The sequence below is a fragment of the Myotis nattereri genome, assembly GCF_964212035.1.
Source record: "Myotis nattereri genome assembly, chromosome: 7".
Taxonomy (NCBI): domain Eukaryota; kingdom Metazoa; phylum Chordata; class Mammalia; order Chiroptera; family Vespertilionidae; genus Myotis; species Myotis nattereri.
Window position 1 is genome coordinate 7,322,304 of NC_138082.1, and position 11,566 is coordinate 7,333,869.

At 41.0% G+C, this 11,566-nt stretch overlaps 1 protein-coding gene across 2 annotated transcripts in view; it reads left to right on the top strand.

Annotated features, from left to right (window-relative positions):
• PLCL1 (phospholipase C like 1 (inactive)) overlaps positions 1-9,986 on the top strand; it is a 51,357-nt gene extending 41,371 nt beyond the window's left edge. For both annotated transcript variants that reach the window (XR_013996220.1, XM_081095476.1), the window contains one exon: positions 8,357-9,986. Coding sequence is in view for 1 of the 2 variants with exons in the window: in XM_081095476.1 (XP_080951602.1) it covers positions 8,357-8,545 (189 nt within the window). In the remaining variant the exon portion in view is untranslated. The remainder of the gene's footprint in view (positions 1-8,356) is intronic.
• The last annotated feature ends 1,580 nt before the right edge of the window (positions 9,987-11,566 follow it).

Consider the following 11,566-nt stretch of genomic DNA (forward strand, 5'->3'; position numbering starts at 1 on the left):
AGGAAAGCAAATTTGCAATATTGGAACTTGTAAACAGCATTTGTTTCTTGTGCCAGTGACTGTCCATTCATTATTGCAGCTGCATTTGCGATGCAGTTAATTACCTTTGTCACCTTCTAAAGGTCGGTATTAATCTTCTGTTCTTTCTTACTAGAGCTGCTGACGTAGAGGCAGGTGATCACAGTAACGGGAAGGGAAGAGCGGAGAGCAGGGACCAACAGGCAGCGGCTCTTATTGTTTCATTGAGTGGCTCTTCCGTCACAGTGACGGCAAGGGCATTTCAGGATGCCAACACCACCACAGAACCGAAATTCAAAGCTTTCTGAGTTGTATCTTTAAAATGACTCAGGGTTTCCTGTTATTCAGCTCACTGTGTTGCTGGCATTTTCTGTGAGGGGATTAGGCTCGCAGTCGTTGCGCAGCGGACAGATGGCTTCTTACCCGGAGCGGCCTCGCAGGAACCTGTCTCATGGTGTCTTCATAAATCCACTGGGTCTGTCACAGCAGATAGTGCTTGTCATTCATTTCCTCTGGCGACACGTGACTTCAGTTCATTCTTACCTCCTCATCTGGCTGAAGTGAAACAGCTGCTGAAACTGTTTTTCCCAGTCATGAGGGATGCTGTGGTGTTTCCCCCGACCAACGTTGTAGCCTCTAGATGACAAATAAGAACTTGAGCTTGTGGGTCCAGAGGGTGACACGCTCTGGGGTTCCCCAAGACAGATCCTGCCATTGTTACTCTTTTTATTTTAATCATTTTGGGGTCTCTTACAGGACTAGTGGGGGATCAGTGTTTAATTTTATTCTCTGTAACAACTGTCCCCCCCACTTAAAAATCACTAGAGTTTTGCCACGCATTCCAGGCATTGTTTTCAGTGATTCCCCTGCATTGTCTACAGGAATCCCACAATAAGCCTAGAGATGGGTACAATTATTAGAGCCATTTTAGGGACGAGTACACTCAGGCACCAAATGACCTTGCCCAAGGTCAAAAAGCCAGGACTTGAAACCCGGTAGTCTGGTTGTGGAGGTCACAGTATGAGTTCGCCTATCAGAGAGCAATGTGGTTACAATTCAAAGCCTCTAGACCACATGGTTATCACGTGAGAGAAACGTGGACTCCTGAGAATCAGAGACTTCCTTCGAGGGGCCTGGAGCCCTGGCTCTGCTCCTGGGCTGTGCGCTGCCGTCTCGGGCAGCCCCCTTGCGCGGGAGCTTAGTAGGGGCTCCTGGGCACTGCAAGGGGACTCAGTGTGCAGAGACCTGACAACCAGCTGAGGAGCCCTCACATCAACAGCATCCCTTAAAATGTGCAGCTGGTGCCTGCAATGAGTTTCATTGTTATAAAACTTCCTTTTTTTGGACCTGCTCTATTAGGGCTTATGATGATACCTTTGAAATGAAAACCAATCATCTTCTCCACACTTCTAACGCATACGAATCTTCCACTTTTGCTTTTGTGTTTCAGTTTTCTGAAAAACTCTCTCAGAGGAAAATTATTAAATTCTTCCGAACTCTGAAATTTGCCACATTGAAGGCAAAAATCAGACACCAAAGTACTTTTGTTTGGGAAATTCATGGGGTTCTATCAAAGGATTTTTTTTTTCTTTTTTAAACTCAATAGGTCTTAAGCTATTTCTTCTTTGTATTTCTAAGATCTATTAGATAACATGTTCAACATATCATATAATGTGTCTAAATACAGTGAAGAAAAAACATCTATTGTCCTGGGAAGCAGGCATTATTAGTTATTTCCTTTACACTTATTTCCTGTGTGAACCTGGGCAATGCATTTACTTAGATTTCTGGAGTCCAATTCTTGATCGAAAAAGTTAAAAAAAAACACGCATTGTAGCTGTCCTTCAAATGTCTCAAACTTTTTTTTCTTTATTGATTAAGGTATTACATATGTGTCCTTATCCTCCCATTGCCCCCCCCCACTCCCCAGTCATGCCCTCATCTTCACCCCGTGTCTCAAACTTTTGAAATAATTGCTAAGAACTCTTAGCAGAACTAAATTATACTGTTATTGAATGATACTTTATTGAGTAGTTTCCACATTGTTTTTTTTTTAGGTTCAAATTTCAAGGAAATAAAATAAATTCTACCTAGAAAAGATGGAATGTATTAGGCCATTTTTGGTGCTGCACCATAGAGACAGCATCCTTCCAGAACATTCTCCTATACTGTTTCTGTCTGTCTCTGTAAGACTGTGGGGGGATTGAGAATGCAAGGCGAGCATCACAAGATCCTCACACCCTATTTTACTCACTATGAGACGCCCAGAGGGAAATGAAGGAACCTCTCTTTCAAGTTGTTGCTCAATTGTCACGGATCTCCGAGGCTGTCGTCTTCTCACAGCATCACACTCCTTTTCTCTAAGCACGTAAACAACTTGTGTGTAGACAGAACTTTATTTTTATGGCATTTGATTTATGCCTGTATCCCCCACTAGACTGAAGCTCTATATGATCAAGAAGGGCATCTGTGCTCAACATCATATCCCTGGAATATAGTCTGCTGGTTCTCAAATGGGTGTGGCACTGCCCCCTAGAGGGCACTGGAGGTGACTGGGAGGGTTCTCCTGCATTTGGTGGTAGTGGCTAGGAATGCGATGTCCTGTGCTGTAGGACAGAGCAACATAACAAAGAATTACCCCCTGTCCTGCAGTTTCTCCTTAAGTCCTGCCAGACGAAGCCCTCTAAGATACATATTGAAGGACTTTAGTAAATTATATTAATTTTTTTACAAGAAGTTATTGTGAAAGGCCCAGTATACGAGGAAATGGTAGTTACTGAGAGGGAATTCTAAGTGAATAAAGATACTGTTTCCAAATCGTTGGATAATGTATGCTCTCTGGGAATTCCGTCTACTTTATTGTGTAATGACTATATGTACAGTAATCCTGGAACAAGCTGGGAAGGGCGATGCTGGTTTTAATTCGATGCTCTGTTGTTATTGACAGTCCGCGGTGGGCATCCCACGGTGTCCCGCAAAGTGAAAGTCGATAGTGTCCATCACAAGAAAAATGTCCTCTTAGGTATTGGTGAAGATTTGGCAGGTTTGGTGGGATGTATGGGCATAAATTATTTCCTCCCTTGCGGGATGATCAGATTTTTTCTCGTGGGGAGAGTCTGACTTGTCTTGGCATGTTATTTCCTTCCTTTTATTATATGCAAATAAGTCAGGTCTGTTGCCATTACTTGTTCCTATATTAGTGTCTATCTGATACATCTGCATTTTCATTTTTTAATATATTTTGTGTGTGTGGGATGGCATCTGATCTTATTTCTCTTTTACATGTAAATGAATCCATATTGAGTAAGTGCGGGCATCTGTCTACTTCATTATGGCTCCTTGTGTGCCTGCCTGGACATTTATTGCAATACATATGATGTTTTCTTTTTAAAAAATACGTTTTTATTGGTTTCAGAGAGGGAGAGGGAGAGAGAGAGAGAGAGAGAGAAAGAGAGAGAGAGAGAGAGAGAGAGAGAGAGACATCAATGATGAGAGAGAATCATTGATGGGCTGCCTCCTGCATGCCCCACACTGGATATTGAGCCTGCAACCCAGGTCTGACCGGGAATCAAACCGTGACCTTCTGTTCATAGGTCGACGCTCAACCACTGAGCCATGCCAGCTGGGCTTAAGCCTATTTTTTAAATACCTTTTAATACAAAGGTTTTCTACATACAACACAGTTATTATTTTGAAGCAAATAGGGTTCTTCATTTCTTAAACATTTAAGTTAGTCAAGATTTTTTGATGAGAAAGATATTGTAACCATGTAGGATGATAGCTGAGAAAGAAATGTTGAAAAGATCTTATTTGTCAGGTCTTTAAAACATATGCTTTCGCATTTAACTTCGAATACAATTTTCATTTTGTATAACATCAGTATTTTATAGCCTTTTGTATGTTTATTGAATATGGCATTTTGCTTTACTTTGCAATGTTTTCTCTTTGGCATTAAATTATTCTTAAAATTTCTTTGAAATATCTTCTATGCTTTATAAATTATTCTTCCTTCAGAACTGGATTCTTAGATATTAAGAGGACTTATTTATTTTTTATTTCCATAGTCTTTAGAAACATTTGATTAATTGAGTTTATGACCAATACTAAAATGTATCAGTCAAAAAACTAATTTAAAAAAATGAACTTTATGTAAAGCTATAAAATCTAATGGCTGAGGTGAATATGTTCAATGTAATTCCCTTTTTGTTCCTATAAAAATATAATAAATTAATGTCATTACATTGTAAAGTTTTGAAAAGCAGTGTTTTGAGTGCAGAATTTCAGAAGAGTAACATAAAAGCTCCATGAAGCCAATTCTCTTAGACCAGAGCTACTTTACAACTTGTCATCTACATTTCTTGAGTGTTCATAGAGTAAAAATTCAACTTTTTAAGAAGTGAGTAGAATTCAAATATTTCAAATATTTGGTTGTCAAGGTGTTGAAAATAATAAATCTGAGCATTGATTGCTAAATGCAATGGAGACTTGTATTTTTGTGCAATGAAGGTATTCAGAACATGATCTCATGGCTGCACCTCTGTGCCCTCTAACTTATTACCATCTTGTATGCGTTCCCTACACAGAGAGCCAGAATTGCAGGCCATCTTTGCCTGGTTTTACCCAGTGTTCCAGAAATGGAACATTAAGAGACTTAGATCTTTTGTGACATCAACACATCTGCTATTTTAATTTTTTAAATAAAGGGCATTGTAATAGTTGTTTCCGTCTCTTCAGAGTAAAATATTTAATCTCTTTAGGTAATACAGAAATTCCCTCAAAAGCATGGTTTTTGAACTAGTAAGATGGTAATTATGCATAGCCCACCCGAGGATGGTCTTTTCCACCAAAAACTAGCTGGAAACAAAGAGCTACGATCTGCCACGCTGCAGCAGCATCCAGGGTTGGCTGTAGCTGTGCGTGTGGACTCTCACAGGGAAAGAATATCAGGGACTCAGTCTGTTCTTGAGTGTGTGCTGGGAAATAGCCATACACGCCTGCATAGAGACAGAGCTGCATTTGTTTACGCGTGGAGTGTGTATTTGTGAGGGTCTCCCCATTCCCAGAGTCTCTGAGCTGCTTTAAATACTTGTGGTGTTCTCAGAGACAACCCACGCATTTCCTTCACATGCGACAAGGACACCAGTCAAGATGTTCTCCTGCTCTTCCGTGCGCTGACATCATAAGGGAGTGCAGTTCATGGGAAAGTGGGTGTGAAGGAGCCACGGGTCTTTCGTAAGTTACTCTACCAGATTGTAGCCCAAACTATTTTCAAACAGTGGGGGCAGGGAGGGGACTGCCTTTCTCAGTAAGAACAGGAATAACAAAAATCCTTAATGACTTTGATGGATAATAAAATATATTACTAAGAGAACTTACAAATATATAACTCATAGTAACTTACATTTAGAATTCCAGCCCCTTTTATGGTTATGATATAATGAGATAATGTGGGCCAATTGATTTGCACTCCACATCTTGTATTCAATAAATGTGAGCTTCTATTCAGTGTTGTGAGAGTAATTTATTTTCAGTCATACATTTATTAGTAGTAATAAAAATTGTGGTGGTATTGTAGGGCAGCCCCATTTTCAATCTAAATTACATCAGATATTTCCTGATTTCTAGATAATGTATTTTAATTGCAATTTAATGCAGTTGGAAGGAGTTGGTTATGAATGCCTAATGTCTTTTTATCAAAAATTAATCATCGCTAACTTTTTATTTAAAATCACTATCGTGATCTCTCTGTGGTTTTCTATAATTCCAAGTGTTGCTTTCTAAATGTGTTGGGATTTTCATGGACTCTTACATTCAGAAGCCAAATGACTATGGGGCCGGATTGAGGACCACTGCTCTGGCAACTGTTGGTAGTCATTGTCCCACCAGCATCAGTCTGCCAGAGTTACCTCTTATTACTCTCACCTTCTTCTGGGTTAAAGAAGTCTTTCTAATCCCCCCCGCCCCGAAGCATCCCTAGAACCAGCGGGAACTACAGTTCCCCGAGATTGCTCGTATACTGTAACATGGGCAGCTCCTCCACATTTCTTCCAGGTTGAGTGTTCAGTGATCAGATTGTTCATTCATTTGACATTCTGGGCCATGACAACCCCGGACTTATTTTAGTTCCCAAGAGGTATTTCAGTTTACATACAATCAAGTAGGATTCATTCTCCCTGGTTTCTCTCCTTCCTGCTCCTTTCCCAAGACCTCTGCGCATTTCAGAACATAGTCTTTAGAAGCGCCCTGTAACAGTACTCCTTAAATGCCTGCTGCACACCGACACCTGGAAATGCCTTAGCTGATCTGAACACCTGACACATCTTGTGGGAAATGATACACAGGACAGCGGTGTTTTCAGGGAGAGATATGGTGTAAGTGGTCCCGTTAGGAGTTTGAGGAGTGCCACAGGGAAGAGAGGGATGCTATTGGCCAGGGGAAATCGCTGCACAAAAACTGGGCCAAAGTTAGCACTCGGAGGAATGCCAGAACAGGGGCTGTTAACAACAAACTTCACCCCCTGCAGTTTTTCCGAGGATGAGTCTTTCCTGGTTCTGGTGCCTTAACCAGCAGGGACCCAGGAGTTGATTCCTTGAACCACAGAATAGAAAGAGGACCTCTATTTGTCCTATTAAAAAATAGAAAACAATTTTTCATAAATGGTTCAGTGTGACTCTTCACAGCGTAGCCTTGCACTTGTTCTCCTTCTGTTAGTGGGCAGTTTAATGTCCCCCCATTGTTTCCTGCTCCTGTCGTCCCACCAGGACACGTCTCCGCCGGCAGGAGGGGACGGAGCTGTTCTGTGCACTGGCACACACTGTCCTCTGCTACTGGCCATTGTTTCCTGGAGAGACTGGCTTCTATTGAGCAGAACTGGCAGCGTCTGGCATCTCAGCCTGGATGCCACCTCTCAGGCTGACGAGATGACACTCTGACTGACTAATTAGATTGTTTTTATAACCTGCTGCAGGGAGCGGATGTGAGAGCATTCTGAGTTCACGAGCACTTTCAAGCTTGATATGTTGCCATGTTTCACTGGTCTCTTGCAGTGAAGGAAGATGCCAATTTTGTTTTTTGTGAATGCCTTTAAAATTCTTGATGAAAATTTCAAAAATAAAAGAAAAGGGAGTTCTTAAAAGTAATTCTCTCAAAATGAGTGCAGGCATTTTCTCTTTATTAATACAATTCGGATTTTCACAGGAATCTTTCCATTTGTAAAAATAGTAGCAACATGCATCTCTCTAAATAGACTCTTGCAGACACATCTTAAACAAGTTAGTAAAACGTATGTAATATATGCACAGTGCCAAGGTATTTGTCCTAATAGACCACGTTGGGTGCTTTTTATATTACCTTGTAGCATAGCTTACTTGTGGGCGTTTACATCACGAGTGGCTTTTCAGCATATTTTCTTTCATCTTTAGGACTGTGAGGGAGGCAGAAGATGTTTTCATTTTTATGAAAGAAAACGTGGCCCAAGAAGAAACTGCTGGAGCTAAAAGCAAAACTGACACTGGCTCTGCTCCTGCCAATGTGTTCCTCTTGGTGTGCCCTGCACCCTGGCCCTCTGGGTTCCATCTCAGCGCCCTGTCACGTGGTGCCTTGGGGGAATGACTCCCTTCTCATCTGTGTGTTTCCCTGGGTGACAGTGACAGGGAGGCTGCAGTGTGCTTTGTAGAGCACAATTTGCCTTGAAGAGCGGCTGTGTCAGGCCCTGGCTAGCACTACAGACTCTGGGGCCATGCAGGAGGTAGCTGATCGATTATTCTCTCTCATCATTGATGGTTCTATCCCTCCCTCTCCCTTCCTCTCTGAAATCAATGACAATATATTTAAAAAATAATTGATCAAAAGGCAGATTGCAAGGACAACTCAACATTTAAAACACCACTTAACCAAGCATCAGTCCTGTGGTTTACTTCCCAGACAGCTTTGCTTTGTGAGTTCTTGCAGTCCGAGAGGCTGACGCAGTGTTCAGTTCTCAAAGGCAGGCGTCCCTGTCCCTCCCATGCTAGGATGCCGGCCTGGGCAGGGCAAGGCCGCAGTGTGCAAAGACGCAGACGCGGGGATGGAAGGGCTGGCATCCTCAGCACTTCAGGGGAGGGTCCCTGGGGCTGTCCCCCACTACAGGAATGTCAAGGGGCTGCCAGCAACCACAGAGCCGAGTGGGAAGGCTCAGGTGGATTTCTGTGCTTAGAGCCCCTGAGCATTGCTAGACAGAACCATGGGCGAACCTGGAACACTGTTCCGGGGCCTGGGGCTGTTTCCTCGCTGAGCAGAGTCACCAGGTATGCCTGGCTCATAACGGTCTTCTGTGGTGCCTATTTCCACCTGTTTGCAGGGCCAAGGAGACCTGCTGAAGAGCGCGAAGAACGAAGCTCTGGAAAACATGAAGCAGATCCAGCTGGCGTGCTTGTCCTGCGGACTCAGCAAAGCCCCCAGCGGCGCAGCCGACGCCAAGAGCAAGCGCAGCCTGGAGGCCATCGAGGAGAAGGAAGGCGGCGAGGAGAATGGGAAGCTGCGACCCTGAGCAGCGTCGACGAGGGCACCGCCCTTCGTGTCAAAGACTCTGTTTTTCCTTCTGGTTTTCTTTCCTGAAGCTTTTTAGACTTTCACAAAAAGATGCTGTCTTTGGGATGTTGGACGTAAACAGGTATTTTCACAATGTCAGTATTTTAATGTAGTTAATTTATCTAAGTTAAACTGCTTAGTAGTAGTGTTTTAAATTCTGAGATGTGTGAACACACCCATGTATGGATGTGGGTTGGTGTGTGTGTGTGTGTGTGTGTCTTTCAGGGAGAGAGACAGAAATACAGAGGGAGGTTGAGATCCTGTTAAAATCCATACTGTATTGCATTATTCATTTAGTAAATTATTAATGTATCATTTTAGGAAAAATTTGTTAACCTAAAATACTAAAGAGCACTCACTAGGACCTGTTGCTGCATTTAACTTTACTTCTCAGCCTTTGTCATTTAATTCAGAAATGTTGACATTTCTTATTATTAAAGGAAGCTAAATTTGCCAATTCATAGATATTTTGAGAGATTAAACATAGATTAGCAAAATTCCTAACAATCACAGTAGAAATAAAAATGAACGAAAGATAAACAAATGATCAAAATTTCTGAAAAGATCAGAAAAGTCATTTCTTCAGTTAGTGAACTCTAAAATATTTATTAAATAAAATCAATTTTTAGAAAGCTTTATGTAGTTGTGTACTAAACAGATATAATTTCTGTGGAAAAGCTGATCATTAGTGAATTTATACCCAGCTATGTGGTACTCTGAAGCACAGTAAGAGCTCTTTTGTAATTAGAATTTTAATAATATTTAGTTACAAAATTTGAAGTTTGAGATTTGTAGGAAGGTCTCATTCTTCCAAACTGGGAGCCTAGCATTCATTTTTTATAGCAGACACGGGAAGCTGGAGGGTCTGGGGGGTCTTGGCTCTGATAGCATTTAATTTAGAGTGCTAAATGGAAACTTAATGAAATTGTTCAAGCAATATGTCATCAGGTTGAGCTGGTATAAATTCTGTGGGTCAGATGACATCTTCCTAGCGATTTAAGAACTAATTGATTACAGAATGTTTATGACATGATTTTAACACATGCAGGAAAACACAAAAAGAAGCAAATGACTAATTAGGGTACATTTATAATTGCATCTAGATCATTTTTGCCCTAATATTTTCATAATGTACTTGAGTGTAATATGTTTGTTACCTCCAACAGAACTAAATGTTCTATGGTTATGAAAATATATTTATTTAAAACATTGCTTTTATTTTGAAAAGCTTCTTAATTAATTTGATTAACAAATATGCTAATTTGGGGGAACCTAGGGAAAATAATTGTTGAAATTTTGCAAATATAAACATTTTCTTTAGCTACCGTGTTATTTCTGACTTCTTAACACTATTATGTTCATGTTGCACATTACTGAAAGAGTAAAGATCTGAAACAACACTTTTACTGTTCCATTTTTGTGTGAGTTAATTGAAAAAAGAATGACAATGAAATTGGGTTATTATGTAAAACAAGATGTTAAAGGGTATGCATTGTCCATGGGCCAGATATGATGAAATTTCTCCGTGGATTTAACCGGGTTCTTGGGGAGGTAAGTGAGAGCTCATTTTGGTAGGCTTCCAAATGGCACTGAAATAGCCTGAGAAAGCTTTGGGGGTAGGGGGGTAAATTTTTATTTTTGTTTTTATTTCTGAGAGGCATTTACTTAATAAGAATTTTAACCCTGTGCTTGTCACATGCTCTGCTCATGCCTTTTGATGTTCAGAGCCCTCATTTCTGGTTTTTCCATTTAACTTCGTCTGGTGCTAAGACCACTCTGCCTACCTGTGTTCATAGGGGTGGTTCTATTACGAACTAGCAGCTTTGCAGGCTTAGGGTTCACATTAAATCTGCAGCTCCCTCGAGCTGGATTTTGTGTATGGTGGAAGGCCCATTTTCATTTTCCCAGCATGCATCGTCAGCGGACCCCGCCCACCTACTGTGAAGATGGTCCTTTGTCCAGGGCTTTGCAGTGCCAACCTTGTAAAAACTGCAACGCCCCCGTGTGTGTGTGTGTGTCTGTCTGTGTGTGTGTGTGTGTGTGTGTCTGTGTGTGTGTGTGTGTGTGTGTGTGTGTGTGTGTGTGTGTGTGGCTTGCTTCTGGAATCTCGGTTTGGCTTTACTGTTCTGTGCCTGTCCTGGCGACCTTACCGCCCTGCCTTAGCCTTAGTTACTGTAACTTTATAGTGTTTTCTATCAGAGAGTAGAGGTCTCCCCACTTTTTTTCTTCAACATTTTCCTGGTTATTTTTGGCTCTTTGCTTTCTCTATATACTTTAGTATTCCAATCTGTTCACAGGGTGCATTTCTCCATTTATTTAGGACTTAGTTAATTTCTCTTAATACAGTTTTATAGATTTCTGTGAAAGGTCTTGCACCTCTTTCATTATGTTTATCCTTAGGTGTCTGCTGTTTTTCATACTGTTAGAAATAGTAACATTTTACAATTTAAATTTGCAAATTGATTATTAGGGTAGATAGAAAATATAATAGGTTGTTTTGTTTTGCAACATTATTCTGTTTTGTGACAGGTTTTATAACCCTCATTTGTCTGTTGGGGAAACCAAGGCGTGACTGTGTAGGGGGCCCCAGAAGTTACACTTACTGTCTTTCAATTCAGTAACCTTTTATTCCTCCACAGTTATTTTAGCAGCATCTTGTCCGAAAGGTAAAGGGAAGAGTAAGTCATCCAGAGTATGTTTAAGTCAGAGTTAAAACCAAGGAGTTCTAAAGATGCAGTGAGGGGGTGATCGTGTTACTAATATCCTGGTGTGTCATTAGGCATAAAAGGACTTCTAAATTCTTTAAATTTAAAGTCTTTCTAAATTCTTTAATATTTCCCAGGCCCTAATGGGAATATACATAGGAATATATTGGGATATGTATATGTTAATATATATTTGTTTGTTGAAAGATTTGTGTCCGCATTTGTCCGTTTCCAAATATGCCACATAAATACTGTCCTCCCTTCAGTGCAGTCTC